Source organism: Carassius gibelio, chromosome B22 (assembly GCF_023724105.1).
Source record: "Carassius gibelio isolate Cgi1373 ecotype wild population from Czech Republic chromosome B22, carGib1.2-hapl.c, whole genome shotgun sequence".
Taxonomy (NCBI): Eukaryota; Metazoa; Chordata; class Actinopteri; order Cypriniformes; family Cyprinidae; genus Carassius; species Carassius gibelio.
Genome location: NC_068417.1, coordinates 19477146 through 19495389, shown reverse-complemented (window position 1 = coordinate 19495389; position 18244 = coordinate 19477146). Strand labels below are relative to the sequence as shown.

General features: G+C 35.7%; 1 protein-coding gene across 1 annotated transcript in view; it reads right to left on the bottom strand.

Annotated features, from left to right (window-relative positions):
• Positions 1 to 18244, bottom strand: part of LOC127988199 (NACHT, LRR and PYD domains-containing protein 12-like) — a 72101-nt gene that overhangs the window by 24997 nt on the left and 28860 nt on the right. The window contains 1 exon segment of the mRNA XM_052590818.1: positions 1852 to 2025. Coding sequence (XP_052446778.1) covers positions 1852 to 2025 — 174 coding nt within the window.

Sequence of the window (18244 nt, the reverse complement as noted above, 5' to 3'; positions counted from 1 at the left end):
TTAAGTAAAAATGACAAAAAAGGAGATTTATGGAAGGTAGGTATTAGAAACACTGAGTCTGATGATAAGTTGCGTCCTGGTTCAGCTTAGCATCTGACCGCTCATCTGGCAGTGATCCAGAACTCATATTTACTATCATATTTACATATTTCAGCTTAACATTACTCTAATTCGTCAAACTTTGGTTTATTTAATTTTTTCCACTAAATGTAGACCAAATAATTAAAAATTAAAAACTAATTTTTATTTTTTAGTACATTTCAAAGCAATGCATGATAGTTTTCAGTGCTCTGAACCAGCTCAAGGAACGAAAGTGAAAACCCAAAACTGAAAACAAATAAAATTTTGACAGGACCATGAACAGAACAGACATCATATTTAATCATTTCAAACATAATAATAACAATAATAACAACGTTATTTTATTGTTCCTTTAAATATTTACATTTTGCAGTCAACCAATAACAAATTTAAGCAGGGCAGCCTATGCAAATGTGATGCTTACATCCAATGACTGAAATGCCCAGCTGTAAATTTATCATAGGTAAGTCGCAATGGCAATGTCCCGGCGTTAGAGCTTTTCAAGGATACGACAGGAAACACCAAGCAATTGGCCTATAATTAAGGTAAAATGAATGGCAGGTAATATGCAGCTTGTTGTGTGTTTTGAAACCAGCAAAAATTGCAGGTTAGTGCAGTAGGACAAGGATTCAAGGTCACATGCACCTGCAACGCTTCAGTTATTGGAGTGCAATGCAGTGATCGCACCAGCACCTCATGCACACACAACATATTTTTGCTACCTTGACTTTGCAACCTGTTCATTATCAAAATAAAATATGTTTAAAGAATAATATAAAAAAGATAGATTCCTCAATTTAAATAGTTCGTAGTACAATCTGTGCCATTCAGTGCTAAATGCTGTTTACTTTAAAGGATATTTTGTGGAAAGAAGGGAACAATCTAGTTGTGTTTAATGTTTATAAACATTTTGCTTTTACCTGTACTTTAGCCTACATTATTTTTGAATGTAATATTAAATGCAATGTATAACCCACACAGCTTATGTAAACATGCAGCAAAATTTTCAAATATCTTGAAAAAAATACTTCAATATCTTTGAAGTGTTTACTTTTTACTTTTTTTTTCATTTAATACATCTGACCAAAATCAAAAAAATATGATGCTGTATTGGCTGAGACTAAACAAAAGATATACCAGATCAACACTCTCTTCATGTTTTTTTTTTTTTTTTGAGTAATTAAAATGCTATTCTTTATTAGAATTATAATGATATTATTATTATTATTATTATTATTTTAGGCAAAGTAAAAGATTAAAAACAACATTATTAACAGGTATTGTTTCTACTCAAACTAGTTTCGGAACGCATGAACCAAATGATTTTTATTTTCTTTTTTTGAAAAAATTTAATTTTAGTAATTTAGGGAATTTAGTTTTAGTTTAGTTTCAGTTAAATATAATGATGTTTGTTTACTCACTTTATTTTATCCAGTTTGCTATGAGAGTCCATCAAAAGTGCAGAGAGTTTCTCCCCATCCAGGTCTCTTAATGTGTCTTCACTCAGATCAAGTTCATTCAGTAATAATGGACTTGTACCCAGAACTTCAGTGAGATACGCGCACACTTCCTCTGCAGAAGGACTTTTCAAAAACCTACAGTAACCAGAAGATATGCTTTAATAAAATAATCTTTCTGCACCTGCTCTTATTTTTCTTACGGATTCAGTGTAGTATCTGATTAAAGTTATAGTCAAGGGCTACAGTTTCACTGTAGAAAATGTGGAAAAGTCTGGATAACTTTCTCAAAGAGTTTCAAGGGTTCTGTCACCTCAGTGTCTTCAGTCTACAGTTTGGATCCTGTAGTAAATCACTAAGCTCCTTCACTCCTGATTGTCCAGGATCATTTCCTGTGAGATCCAGCTCTATCAGGTGTGAAGGGTTTGATCTCAGAGCTGAAGCCAGAGCTTTATAACCTTGTTCTTTTACATTACAGTAAGAGAGTCTATAACAGGAAGGAAAATATAACACATAGATCATTTAGCAGTTATTCTAGAAAAGTCCTGAACAATATAAATCAATTGAAGAAAATAGTGAATTTTATTTTGTTTCTTATGCAAATAAATTGAAATGTAATTGCAAAACTGGATTTGATGAAAAAAAGACCAGATATCTTTGATACGTTAGAAAGCAACTTACATGAATTTCTCCAGATTCGAGTTTTCTTTCAGTCCATTGGAGAGGAGCTTCACTCCTGAATCCTGTAGATTATTATTGCTCAGGTCAAGATCCTTCAGACTGCTGGAGCATAAATTAAGAACTGATGCGAAAGCCGGACAGCTTTTCTTTGTTAGCTCACACTTACTGAGCCTGAAAATAACATAAAAAAATCAATGATTAAAATACATAATTATTATTGCTGCATGAGTTGCTTTAAGTTGCAGTGACAGATAAATCAGCAGATGACTTTGAAAACATTTTCTAGTCATAATGCTAATTAGTATGTTATTTTCCAGCTTTGTTTCAAGGCAACATTTGAAAGGCAAAATATGTAAGATTTATTAAAATATCTAAAAACCACTAGAACAGTGTTGTACATTTTGCTGCCTCTGTGCTTACAGTATCCCAAATGTTTTGAAGAGTGTTTAAATCCAGATAAATAAGCAATTTTAACTAGTGACATGGACTATGTCCATAGTGTCATTGTGTCGCCTGCCAATGACATCATAACCCCTCGATTTCTGGTTTTGTTTTGTAGAAAACATATGGAAACACCAAAGACGCTTTAATATGTAGTATGTTTTAATATACTAGTGAGGACCGCACATAGTAATATTATAACAGAAATTTCAAATATATCTAGTATGATAAAACAGTGCTGCTTTACACCACATGCTCATGACTGGGAGGAGTGGAAGCAGTCGACTGTGGCATAATAAAAGCTCTGCTACTTTTGAGCCTTGTCTCACACTCGTTCAGTGGCCTCTAGGGCTGTGTATTGCTAAGAATCTGGCAACATGATATGAATCACAATACAGGGGCCCCGAAACGATATGTTGCGATATTTTGCAATACTGTCAGCAAGACGATATTTCTTATTTTAGGGATATGGGATATTTCTTATTTTAGGAATAGGGTATATTTTTAGGTAAGCTATCATTAAGAACACAATTCAATTAAAAATTATTTTTATAACGCTTTTTACAATAAAAATCATTGCAAAGCAACTTTACAGAAAATTACGTTTCTACAATATTTTGCAGTTGCTTATCAGTAGTGACTGTCAGATTATGTACATATGGCAGAAATACGGAAGAATCCAAATTAGAAAAAAGTACGGAAAAATCAAAGACGTAATCAAACATAAGATGAACACTATTAACAGCAATTATTTTATATTATGCAATCAAGCTTATAGCAAAAATTGGTAGTTGTGTATGTTGTAAGATGCAAACCTTAGCTATAAGTAAATAAAAATTATTTAACCAGAACACAGTGAGATCTGCATTTGCAATAATCACTCCCTGTAACATTCAATGTTATTGAACCAATTTATGTGCAGTATGATTAAAGGATGTTCAATATATATATATATATATATATATATATATATATATATATATATATATATATATATATATATGTATATATATATATATATATATATATATATATATATATAAGAACCTGCTTTAAAGGAACACTCCGACTTTTTGAGACTTTAGCTTATTCACAGCATTCCCCAGAGTTAGATAAGTCCATACATACCTTTTTCATTTCTGTGCGTTCTGTTAGTGTTATTTGACGCAGCCTCCGCTAGCCTAGCTTAGCAAAAAAGACTTGATGTAAATGGATACTGTTAGCATAGTAATCCCAATAAGTGACAAAATAATGCAAACATTTTCCTATTTACATGTTGTGATCTGTATAGTCACAGCGTGTACAAATAACAAGGCTATATGTGACCGAGACCATTTTTAATCGTATAAATACTGGGAACTATATTCTCACTAGGCGTAGGAGCACAGCCAGGGGCGGACTGGCCATCTGTGTGATCTGGAGAATCACAGAATGGCCGGTACTCCAGGACGGCTGGTGGGCCGGCCCACCACCCACCACACACGCAGTCATCACCTGTTTTTTTCCCCCCACTAATCTGTTTTACACTCCAGTACTGTAGGAGGCAGCAAAACACCTTTAAACTGGAGCAGAAGGTGGCGGTAATGCACCAAAAGCTGGTTGCCAACCGCCGTTAAAAGCAAAGAAGAAGAAGAATACACCTTTAAAAGTTGGATGCCAGCTGCACTGGCCGTGGCCGCCAAGTAAGAAGAATAAGAAGTGGAAGAGTAGGAAGAAATGAACAGCAAAGACCTTAACGTTAGATAGAAGAAGCATAGAAACAAACAAACAATATGCATAACGCGGCTGCGGGTAAAAAAACTGAAAGAAAAGGGTGGGGCTCAGAAGGCGAGAGAAAAAAAGCAGAATTTAGATACTGAAGCCGCTAAATTTCCCAAACTAACTGAAATATAAAGCAATATCTTCCAGCAGCAGCACCTCGCAGTTAAATATTAGCAGCAGTGAAGTGAGACAGATAGCTATGAAGCAACATGCCACCTGTGATGATGATGAGGGACAGAAAGATGAGCTGGTTCCACAGGCAGATGAAGAGCCAATTATGGAACAGGAGAGGAGAAAGAGTGCTTGCTAGGGATGATGTTAGGAAGTGATATTCAGGTTGCTACAGTAGTTAAAACAGCTAAACTTCAACATTTTAGCTGTAAAATGTCACATGCAGTAGCTAATATTAAGACATATGTTGTGCTTTTACTTTAAAAAATGTTGGTAACATTACAGTTAATGCTTACAAACTTTGAAGATTTTAAATACAGAAGTTACATTTTTAATGGTGTATTTTCATTTAGATGTGGTTTTATTATGTGCAGTAAGATTAATTAATTACTGCATAATTAAGATAATAAGATTAAGTAATAAATTCATTTTAAGACAGAATGGAATAGATTATATAATATGTTGTTATAACAGCATATTATATAAACTATTCCATGCTATCTTGGAATAAAACCTGTTAAAAAAAAAAAAAAAAAATCCATTCCATCGTTGTCTATTCAGGCTGAGCTTAGACCAAGAGAAGAGAAAGACACCCACTTCCAGCTCAACATCTAGTCAACATCAGTGCTATTGCTATCATTTGGATGGTATGGTATCATGAGCCACAATTAAAGTCTTGTGACACTCATGCCAGGCGTTATTACTGTTGTTGACGAGTTTAAGCATGCCGATTGCTTTGGGCCGGGCCTAGTCAAAGTCCAGGGCTGTTTTTTAGTCCCAGTCCATCCCTGAGCACAGCTAACGTTACTTGGGCGGAGTGGCTACTTGGGCGGAGTGATTAGCGCAGCACACGAGACGCGCAGTGGTGAGGAGCAGAATGTTCGCTCAGAGTTGGAGTAATAGAGTCAGCAATCACTAGACAGGGTAGACCAGGTAATACTATGATGTTTCATAGAATTCCAACCCAAAGCGCTGACCTGATGAATCGATGGCTACTTGTTCTGGGTATAGTTCCAAACACACCTGTAAACACCATCACAAAGTATTTCGTTTGCTCTGAACATTTTACTGTAGATGACTATTTTGAAAAAATGCAAGTTGCCACACGGACCATGAAACGCGTGCTAAAGGATACAGCCATCCCATCGATAATAAAGACAGGACAAATTGGATCACCTGTTGCTGCAGTAAGTGTTTGCGTTATGTTTTGAGATGACTAACATTAGCCATACTGTAACAGTGCCATGCTAATGGACTATAACCTTAGTAGTGACACTATTACGTGAATAGGGGCTCCGTGTATCCCCTTTATTGTTATTATTGTGTTGTCATGAACACACTGCTCATGATCATTAAAACAAAATCACTTACTTGGTGGACAGCTGATCATTAGGTTCACTCGGCATGGGGCGTTTCTTCCAGTTGATCTTGTCACAATGGGAAATAAAACGACAACTGCCGGGTGTATTAGGGCAGAGAAATCTTCCGTGGTAGTGACGCAAATATTTTGATTGTCATCAAGCCTTGACATTGATGGCAATACCCGGTCCCATTCATTACAACAAAGGCACTCGGTTCCTGTCGGCATAGGTTGGCATGTTCCACATTTACAGCACCAGTCTGTGTTCGTTCTGATTCTCCCTTCGACATCTTGTCTTACAGCTTCCAAAGTTTGTAACTCTTCGTCTGTGTATTCTGGCTCAAAACTATATGGTTCTGGATCTTGGTTTGATACACAGTAACATTCCTCAAAGTCAGCCATGATCACGAGTCACGTCTAGCTAGTTAGTCACGTTTGTTTGTTTACGGAACCATCAACAGCACGTCTTGTGTGCTGCGCTAATCACTCCGCCCAAGTAGCCACTCCACCCAAGTAACGTTAGCTGTGCTCCTACGCATAGTGAGAATATAGTTCCCAGTATTTATACAATTAAAAATTGGCTCTGTCTCATATATCCTTGTTATTTGTACACACTGTGACTATACAGATCACAACATGTAAATAGGAAAATGTTTGCATTATTTTGTCACTTATTGGGATTACTATGATAACAGTATCCATTTACATCCAGTCTTTGTGCTAAGCTAGGCTAGGGGTGGGTGCGTCGAATAACACTTACAGAACGCACAGAAATGAAAAAGGTATGTATGGACTTATCTAACTCTGGGGAATGCTGTGAATAAGCTTAAGTCCCAAAAAGTCGGAGTGTTCCTTTAAAGGTTCACAGTTTAAGTTTACAATTTTGACATACAATGTCATAACATTTTGATCTGAAGAAAAAAATTACATCTGCTTCATAGCAATAAAAAAAGTGTTTACAAGAAAACAAAACAATTGTAAAGCAAAAAAATAAATACAGATATCGAACCTTTACTCTTGGATTCCACTGGTTTTCATTTTGTATTTATGTTCCGCATTGAATTGCCGAAACCGTGACGTGAGCACTGCCCCAACTTCACAAAAAGCCCACAAAATGAGAGAAAGCTGCAGCTGCACCTCGCAGCAACCCTACCTCTCACTTTGACCCTCAAGCCCGAGCCCCTCTTCACACAGGACACAGTGGGATCGAGGTGGCGACCTCGCCACGGTCCTGCACTGGAGATTACCACGAAAGCCCAAATGATGGCACACTTTAGCTTTGTACATCGAACCAGTAACAGGGACCATTCTTTCATCCTCTGTTACTAGCAGCAATATTAATGCTAACATTAGTGGCGTGCCCTAATGCTAGTATTTCCTGTTACTCTCACTGCTGTTCAGAGATGAAGACTGCCATTTAGCGGTCAGGACGTAAACCCAAAATGAAACAACTGCCATTTAATTGTATGAATTTTATTTATTTATATAGATATTCCATTTTTGAGAATCGATACAGTATCGCCAAACAAAATAATGCAACATTTTCTTACATCCCTAGTGGCCTCGTTTTGCATCGATGGCTTTCAGCCTCGCCCTGCTTCATTCTACTATGTTAATAAATCATTAGCTCATCCATGAACATGATTTATGCCCGAGTCCCGTCGAACTGCATTGGCTGTGGCGATGAAGATGACAACTCCCATGATTCTTCACCCAGTCATGGCATCATCAAATTACAACTGTTTCTTGGTCTATTTTGAATACACGCCCTCTAGCAGAGCCTTTAAGTCTTTCTACACTAATCCTGCAATTTGAAGGTCTACAACAAAAATTAAAATGCTATTTTCTATTAGTTTTAGGTTGGAAACTGTAATTTTTAACACAGTGACTGAAATTGGACTTGCCCCATCAGAGAGTTCATCTGAGACAATTAAAATGTAACTAAAAGAGGCATGATCACTGGGTCATGCCTTTTACAACAAGTTACTCTATATTATTGCAGCTAATGTTAATAGCACTAAGACAAACTTTGATTTTAAGCATTACACGTTTCCCTTTAATACAATTTTGTTTACTCAAACAGTACATTATTATACAGAGATTTTATTTTATTCATTATATAGTGATATAAAAACAAACAAACATACCTTTTATGTTACAGTACATACAGTTTTATTATGTGATTTTGTCTGTTGTCAAACAACTTACCTCAGTATCTCCAATTTACAAGTTATATTCTTCAGTACAGTACAGAGTGGCTTCATTCCTGAATCCTGCAGATTATTATTGTTTATGTTCAGCTCTTTCAGACTGGAATCTGATCCAAGAACTGTAGCCAAAGCTGAACAGCTTTTATCTGTTAAGTTACAATCATTCAGGCTACAGGGGAAATAAATCAGAACACAGAATTAGATTGAACACATACAATACATGTTGTCCCCTTGAAATCATAAGGTTCTATCTGACATTTTTGTCAAAACTGAATTATTCACATATTATTATTCCGTGACTTATTTACATTATGTGATAGATTTTTTTATAATGTTGTGTACATTTTGGGACTATATGATATTTATAAAGGTTCTGTCTATGCAATGCAAAAACTTTGAAGCTCAATATCTCAATACTACTCAGAATGCAGATAGAATCTTATAATTCCAAGGGGACAATGTGCTGAATATACATATTTAGTTTTTCCACCCATTTTACATTAACAGTAATTATACTGTGAGGATGCTGAGTTACACTGACATTGGAACTACTCCAAAATGATATTAGTGTTTTTGATAACGTTTTAAATGTACTAGATAAAACAATCAAAAATACTTGAATATTAATTAATTAAGTGTTTCCCCCCAATAACCCCCTAATTTGCTCCTTATTAATAGTTAGTAAGATAGTTGGTAAGCAGGGTCGGATTAGGAGAACATTTTAGGGCAGAGAATCTCACACTCATCCAGGTCATCGACATCCCATGTCCAACAACAACTTCTGTGACACAGACAACCCAATTTTCTTTGTATGGCCATCACATAAAAAAAGATAAAATCTTTAGACTGGGGACATGCAAAATTATTAAAAGTTCCCAATAACACTTTCTACTAATGTTCAGTTGTAAGGCATTTAAAAGTTATTAGTTAATTATGAACTAATAATTTACAAAACATAACTATATGTTCATAAATTAATGTGATATGTTAATATTTTATGTTTTGTAGATTGAGTTATAAATCATTTACAAGTGATTAGATGATAATTAACCAAGCATTTATAAAACTTGACTATACGTTCACAAATGATTATGTATTATGCTAATGATTAACAAATTTGTCATAAGTTATCTTAAACAATAGCATGTCATTAAATAATCAAACATATCCTTAGTAAATGGTTAAAAAGTTTATATTTTGTATATTATTAATCACTTATAAATAATTGAAATGTCAACATTTTACTCATATCATTAAAATTACTCCATGTGTCAGAAAAGACATCAGTCTTCATCCTCACCAGTCAGCCTTTACATTGCAGTACACACTACAAAGTATTCAAAACCTGTTGTGTAAACACATAAATAAATTATTTACAAAGCTTTCTGTATCCCCTAATCTAAAGTGTAAACTACTAATGTTTGTGTTAATAACTTTGCCTAAGGGAAATATATTTTTTATTGGCTCAAGTTAAAAAAATATAGATGTGAATCATTACCCTAGTTTTTTTTTTTTAATGGGATGAATAAAACACTTTTTGTTCAGTGTGAATGATTTAGAATGCTGTGAGATAATAGTACAATGTTGATGTTTCAGTTCTTTATAAGTGATTAATAATACATTATTTAGTAACGTAACTAAACTAAAACAAACGATTCATTGAATTTCCTAAAAATATTAAGTAAAAAATATTATAAAGTGTTTGCAATCAATTAATTTTTTTAGCAACAACTGTGTTTTTATTTATTTAAATGTAGCTAAAATATATTGTTTGCAACCACTTACCTTAACAAATTAGCATAATTTATTTTCAGTGTATTATCCTTTTACTAAGGATCTGTTTGATTATTTTATTATGCTATTTTTAAGATAACTTATGAGATTTGTGTGAATCGTTTGCATATTACTTAATAATCATTTGTGAATGTATAGTCATATTTTGTAAATTATTAGTTAATCATCATCTAATTGTCACGTGGCAGTAGAGACCGCCTAAGAAAGAACAGGGTCTAGGTCCAAATGCAGGTTAGAAAACTCCTTTTAATAAACAAAAAACCAACAAAGCAAAAAATAAAATAGGAACAGATCCAACAAGGACGAGACAGGGACACAATCAGGCAACAGAAGGTTCTGGCATCCACCCTACAAACATGAAATCACTCTAGCAATGCAAGTAGCAAACAAGATGCAAAACACAGTTAATTCAGCCAGACTGTTGTGTTGTTGTCTGCCAAAGGTTCCCTCTAAACCTTTATTATAAAGCAATATAATTATCCATCTGCTAAAATACTACTGTAACATTACAATAGATAATAATGATCTCCTTTAGTATACAGTATTTTGAGTGATGACTGATGAGCAATGGGCCGCTACTGATTAAATAAGAAAACAAAGACTAAACTACAATGGCCTATTTAGGATTCCAATGCTAAACATGGACAAAGTTTCAAAAATTAGGTTGTACGTTTGTCACAATTTTCCGGTAATGTCACAGCTTCCAGACGCCCTCAACACAAAAGCTTACTCGCGCTCGTGATTCTTTAGCTCCGCCCACACGTCACGCCTCCAGCCAGTCGTGTTTTTCTGAAAAAAAAAAAAACTGTACAGACTAGCTTTCTCTTATGAATATAATAAAACTAAATACTTTTTGGAGATATGAAGGATGCAGTACTACTCTATAGGTACTCAAGATTAACAGGATATGGAGTGAAAACGAGCATTTCACCCCCCCCCTTTAACAGTAGTTTAGCTTGAGTGCTCCACCTGATGCTCTCAGAATCCAAATGTTTTCAAGCAATATTTAAAAACGTCAACTGAGGGGTGAAGATCTGATGTCAGGTGGAAAGGTATTTCAAAATCTTGGGCCAGCAACCGAAAATGTTCGATTTCAGGAGTTTTCAGGAGAGTTTTTGGAACTGAGTTAAGTGTTCTTGAGGTATAACAGAGTTCATATGAATCAGGTCTGACATGTATTCTGGGGGCATATCATGGCCAGCTTTAAAAACGTACAGCAACACCTTTTACTGAATCCAATATTTAACCGGAAGCCAATGCAGATTTTCTAAAACTCTAAAAGAGTAATATGCTCCCTTTTCTTTGTGCTAGTAAGGAGCCTTGTGGCTGCATTCTGCACCAATTGCAATTTTGAAATAAGAGATTGACATACTCACAAATAAAGTGCATGACAACAGTCAAAATTGGAGTATATTAATGCATGATTAGATTAGATATTAATGCATGCATTAGATTTTTGCAATAGTCCTCAACTGAAAGAATCAACTTTTCACCAAACATTTAACCCTTTCACACGTGAGTTTAAAATATTCTAGCTGAGCCCCCGGAGTGAGTTTTTTTAGACGACCGTTATTTTAGAATGTATCGCCTTATTGTTTCCATGGCGACGCGTCATGCTTGTCATGTGGCATAACAAAGCCACAGTACATCTGTATGACATATGGAGCGCTTTTATTTCGTTTTTCCTGTTTTATTCAAAATGTTCCCAAAACATGCAAACTTTTTTATAAAATATCTGATATTCCAATTTTGAAATATGTGCAAGTAAATATATTTGGTAGTTTAAACACTTTTATATGGACAATGTTAGTTGTTCTATAGCGGGTGATGTGCGCCGCCATGTTAGTTTGCGCTGAATCCGAGCTGTGGGATCTACAACATGCAAATTCATCCTCTCCTCCCGAAAACACATAAAAGTAAGCAGTAAACTGGGAGAAAAGCAGAGTAAACTTTAGTTACCTACACAATCGGTATATTATATAAATTAAAACATGTCATCAGATTATATTTGTAAGGATCATTATTGCTGTTTCCACAGACATCATCGTATACACTGTAAATGTATGTACGCATGTGTATTTAAATGTCTGAAACTTTAAATAAGCATTAAATGGTTGAAAATAATGAATAAGTGTGATAATATGACAAGCGCTCTGCGCGTCTGATCTGGGTCTGCACCAGTCAAAGCACTCTAAATTCAGCAGTTAATGACGTGATGCACTGAAAGTTCTAATCACACAGGTGTGATCGTAAACGTTAAAGGGTTAATCTGATGATCAAACTTTAATAGCTGAGTCTAAAATTGCACCCAGATTCCTTTATTGGGTCTGCACATTTGTTGTCCATTTACCAAAAACATATTTTATATTAGTCAGCTTTATTTGGCCTAAAAGACCTCCAGATCTAATAAGTAAATAAACCTCCTTGATTACCTGAGTCTGTAATGATGAACAAATAATTGGAAACTCGCAATAAAGGTAAATAATGTCCTGCCTTGAAACCAGAGTGAAAAGCATCTAGCACATCAATCTCACTTTGTACTGAAAGGACTTTTACCTGGGATTTGACCCCAGTTTGTCTGAGGTGCAGTTGTGTCTTCATGTCAATGTGCTGTCCAAATGGATATGACTCTTACAGAGGTTAATCTATGCTCAGGATACTAAGGTGATTGTCTTATACACTGTATGTCTCTGTAGCAGAAATGAGTCGAACCAGACAAATCAAAGAGTCTATCAGAGCTGTGTGCATTGAAACGAGAGCCGAACTCCTCAGGAAGTCATAAATCAGTTCTAGTGCCACAAGAACCAAGCAAGATAACCAACCAACCAACTTGTTCACACAACAGCTTTCAACATTAACACCAATAGAACAATTATTGACAATTTTAATTCGAAGAAGAGATTGTCAAATTTATTGTTCGTCATTGAAATGCAACACTGGACATCACATGTAAACCCAGGAGATCAAGTTAAATACTTGCATTGACTTCCCCCCAGCCAGTGAAACCAGACTGAAATTCCTAAGGGGGAAGGGCTTTAAACCTTTGTCTTCACAGAAAAGTCCCTTTGCCAGAGAATGGCAAAGAAACTGCTTTTTGTACATTATATATGGACCAGAATGAACTCAAAAAGACTTATAAATGAATCATTCCATTGCTTAACTCCATATTCATTTATGTGTAACCCACACATTTGACTATCATGTATAATCACTTATTGTGTATGTCTTTTGATAACTATAGGATACATAGTCATGTCTAGTATTGATATAATCGAATTTTCTTGCTTGATGTTGTCCTGACAATCATTTATTTGTAAAATATATCATAATCATGTTATAGGAATCATGTCCAAAATTAGACCCTGTGAGGCAAGAACCACATGCTTGGTAAGATAAACAAATGATTTATGACCCCAGACCCAAGACCATATCTGATTGGTCAAGGCAACATTTGAGGGGTGGCCAACAAGGAAGTTTAAATACTTTGGACCCCATGAAATTTTGCTTTTTAGTTCTAGCATTGCTTGTGCTATCAGTCATGCCGTGCTTTTAGTTCCAGCCTTGCTCGTGCTATCAGTCATGCTATTAGTCATGCCTGCTCTTAGCTTTTAGCTTGTAGCTTTGCTACCTAGCTTTAGCTTGTAGCATCTAGCCATGCGATTAGTCATCATTGTTCTTTGAGCGCGGTTCCAGCGTGCCTGCCTGCTGCTACTATGCCACGATGAGAAGGAACACAACCTAGTCTCGTCAAACTTTATTTCTTTTCTTTTCCGTTTGAGAGTTTCGTGTTCTGAGTTAAGTTTTGTAACGTCGACCTCGTCTGCGCGTTTGAACTCCAACCAGCCACACAACTCCAGCTTCAGCCAACGCCCAAGCACGGGCTCCCCAAGACGTCACTTCAGCCAACTGAACTTCCAGCCAATCAGCGACACAGGGATACCCCTTTCAACTGGAGTCCCTTTCACAGCAAACGAAGGCAACGTATTCCCAGATATTTGTTGTGCTGGTGTATCTAATATAATTTCAACCCCATTGAGGAACTCAGTGCGAGCGCTAATTACGTGATTGATGGTTGTTCATGTCTATGCAATTTAACGTATTGCTGTAAACTTGGGATTCCATATTTCCATTCTCTTAAACTCATCTTTCCCTAACTTTCGATCTTCCTGCAACTTGTGTGAATGTGTGTGTGTGCGTGCGTTTATGTGTTAGATTAGTTTATATGTCTTAGATTTATCTAATAAAGCCTTATTCATATTGAAAAGAGAAGTATCTTGTGTTTTGTGCTTACAAGTTAATGTCTTAAACTGCCGATCTTGTTACTGTGCTAATTAATAGTGTTTCACTATAGTTTGGATATTAGTATCCAGCGCAGATTTGATGTTAAACGGCTAGTTCACTGAATCGCAGGGCGTCTCAGTGAACAGCCGTGAAACAGTGATTCTGTTCAAATTCCCTTTAAAATCTTAAATGATTCCCTTTGAGCTTAATTGACCTGTTTCCCTTACACTCATTTAGATATCGGCTTTGTCTTAAGAAGTTTTATTTAAGAGAAAAGTTAAACTTTTTCTAATATTGTAAATACTAAAACTATCATTTTAAAAACATTAAAAATCTCAGAATATCAAGGGTTACTAGATTAAATGTTTAACCCTTATGCATTGTTGGGGACATTTTTGTCCACTAGTGGGGTAAAGTTTAGTCTTATTTTGGCCACAACTTCCTCTGTGTTTCAGCAAATGGAATGATTTTTGGTGACACATTTTATTTTGGGAAAATGCTTTGAAAATTCAAAAAAACCTAACAATACACTGTGGGCAAATGCACTACCCTTTTATGTTTGTGGACGAAAACATTCACTAAATTAAACTGCTGTAAAAAAAAAAAAAAAAAAAAAACTAAATTTTCTATATAAAAAACGATTGTGGACTGGATTTTTTATTTTTTTTTTACCTTTTATCACAGTCTTGGGCATGTCAAAGATTAGTAACAACATTGGCTTTGATGCATTGTTTTTTGTGCAGCATTAGATTTTATTTTTTTTTTCTCCCTCATTTATTGTTGGTGGCTGTTTTTGACCCATTGACTTCAGTTATAACGACATTTTTTGATTGCAAAGCCATGACACTATACAATCATGCATTCTTGATTGTTTGTGGTTTTCCCTTTTGGGAACAGGTAAATTTTTTTATTTTTACAGTTGATCACTAGATGGTACAATTAACCCTCTTGGCGCCACGGTCGAGTTTACTCGACAAGATGCGGCACTGAATAAAACGGCCGATTTTGTCAAATAGGGTGTCAAATTTCATGCAACCTCCCCTGCACCAGATAGCAGACATGTAATACTTCATCTCTGGCTGAAAAAAACGTCATGGTCCTATACAAAATCTTCGAGCTAGAGCGCATTGAATCAGTGCGAATAAAAGCGGAGCTTGTGTGAGAGTGAGCCATTTTATCTGACCAATATTGTCAACGTCAGCGAGTATTGGCATTAGATTATTATTATTATCATTTATTATTATTATCTAATGGCATAAATAAAGCTTCAATAAAGCCCCAATGAGGTGTTGGGACTTCTATTCGCGGACACTGATTCTGAAGGGAATCTGCATTCAGAAGATGACGGTGATACTGAAAGTGAAAGTATAGCCACCAAGCACAGACGGTGAATCCTTTGCCCAATGTAAATAAATGGTCCTTTGCCAAATGTCAGAGGTGTCAACAATGTTTGCCGGGGTCGGAGTGTTCATCGCGAAATTAGCAGGCGTGTTATTGTTGCGGGGACGAGGCGGGAGATTTTTACCGCGCTAGACATGTATATTTGTCTTCTGACTGCACCTCTCCGCAATCGCGGACACAGTATTGTAGTAGAGACTTTGTCTAATGCCACTGGGTATGTTAGACGAGGTCGAAGTATTCATAGGACAGTTAGGAGGCAAGGTGGAGAGTAGCAATGACCCTGACAGTAGTTCGAGCTGTGCACACTCGGCGCGTGCGCGAGGCAGATCTGGCCGCGCTGCTCATAGCAGAAGCAGAGGCGATGTGACACTGGGCATAGCTTTTGAACTAAACAGGTCTTGTCTACTTGTGTTTGTGTGTCATATGAATAATATATATGTACCCCATACATGGAATCAGAGTGCCTGCTGCATGTAGAAAATTGAAAATCCCAACCGCTACATACATTCAGTTTGTTTCTACCATTTATTAGTAATGATTTACACAGTTTGTTTACTACTTACTATTTACCTGAGCATTCAGTATTGTGCAATATAGCACACAGAAGGTGAGGGACATTTTTTTGGGGAAAGAAGTGATGCATTTTATCATTTAAACATGTGACTTTTCATGAAAATTCTATAATTCAAGATGACCACCCCATATGACGTCATAATATGCAAATTAGATGGGAAAATAAAATCCCTACATAAACATTGGGTCATCCTTAATATTTTTATAATTTACAGAAAGTCTCTATCTTTCATAAATTTTAAGATATAGCCTTTTGAAATTAAGATGTCAAAATCGAACGTTTTAGGAAAAAACCTCTGGCGCCTAAAGGGTTAACCTTTAAGATATGCCTGTGAAAAAAAGCTTAGTTTCTGGCTTGTATATATAGTTATATGGAGTATAACAGCAAATTATAGTGTTTGTGTGTGTGAGAGATTCTTGATTGTTGGCGGTTTTCTCTGTTGAAAAGAGTTAAAATTTGTATATTTTACAGTTGATCACTAGGTGGGACCATTAACCCCTTTAGATAGGCCTGTGCAAAAAAGGCTTAGTTTATGGCTTACATATAGTGTTATATGGAGTATAACAGCAGATTATAGTGTGTGTGTGTGTGTGTGAGAGAGAGAGAGAGAGAGAAAGTGAGAGAGAAAGAAAGAGAGTGTCAGAGAGACCTTTCTGCACTTACCTTGATGTATCTGCAAAAATCCAAATATGCACCTCAGCTCTCAGAACTACATGGAGTAAACAATAAAAAAGAAGTGTGTTTATGCACCTGCTGCCTTTTGATGGTGAAAAGTATGGACAGCTTATGTGTGAAATGCTTGTCTTTTCTTGATAAAGCCAGTTTAAAACCTTAACATCCTTCAATGATACACATGTTTTATTTTTCTGTATAAAAATCTACTTTGCATCAGATTTATGAACAATTTATTATGAACCAAAATGGAATAACAACTTCAAATAAACTGCAGCTTGCTGGAGGGGTCAAACTGCATAATCATTTCTAAAACTTTGGTACAAGTCAAGCCTTTTTTCGTGTTGATTGTTACTCTTCTCGCCATCAAATGACCAGAGGGATGGCATGCAAGTGTTTAAATCCACATACCTTGTTTTTGTTTAGTCTATAGTTGTCAATACCATTAAAAGACACCAGGTGCAAAAATACACTTTTGTTTTCTCCGTGTAGTTCTGAGAGCTGAGGTAAACGTTTTGATTTTCTTAGATACATCAAGGTAAGTGTGCAAAGGTCTCTCTCACACACTCTTTCTCTCTCTCTCTCTCTCTCTCTCTCTCTCTCTCTCTCTCTCACACACACAGACACACACAATATAATATGACTTTATACTCCATATTTCTCCATATACAAATCAGAAATTAAGCTTTTTTTTTTTTTTTTTTTTTTGCACAGGCCTATCTAAAGGCTTAATGGTCCCATCTAGTGATCAACTGTAAAAATAACAAATGTTACCTCTTCGCAACAGGGAAAACCACCAACCATCAAGAATGCATGATTTTATGGTGTCATGGCTTTGCAATCAAAAAATTTAATTATAATAAAAGTCAATGGGGCAAAAACAGCCAAGAAATGGGAAATGAGGGAGAAAAAAAAAAATCTAGTGCTGCACAAAAACTAAAACTGCATCAAAGCCAATGTTGTTACTGATCTTTGACATGTTCAAGACAATATATATATATATCCTGCCACAATTACTTTTACATTGAAAATAAGTCATTTTGGGGTAAAATTTATCTTTAATGCACAGCATTGTAAACAACCACATTTTCCAAACAAGAGTTAAAAATAGTAAGTACCTCATATCAGCGATGAGAGGGGCAGACGCTAACCATGATACATCAGAAAAGGTACTACATATCTTGCCAGAAACCTGTTATGCAGATGGAGTAATTGTACGAGAACAAACATAAGCGGACTGACTTGCGCTCATTTAATTCTGTACATTTACACCTGAAAATAACAGGTATATAATCAGAAATGAAAATGGCATTAAAGGGATCCCAGGGTATTAAGACATGTATAGCTCAATTTAACATAA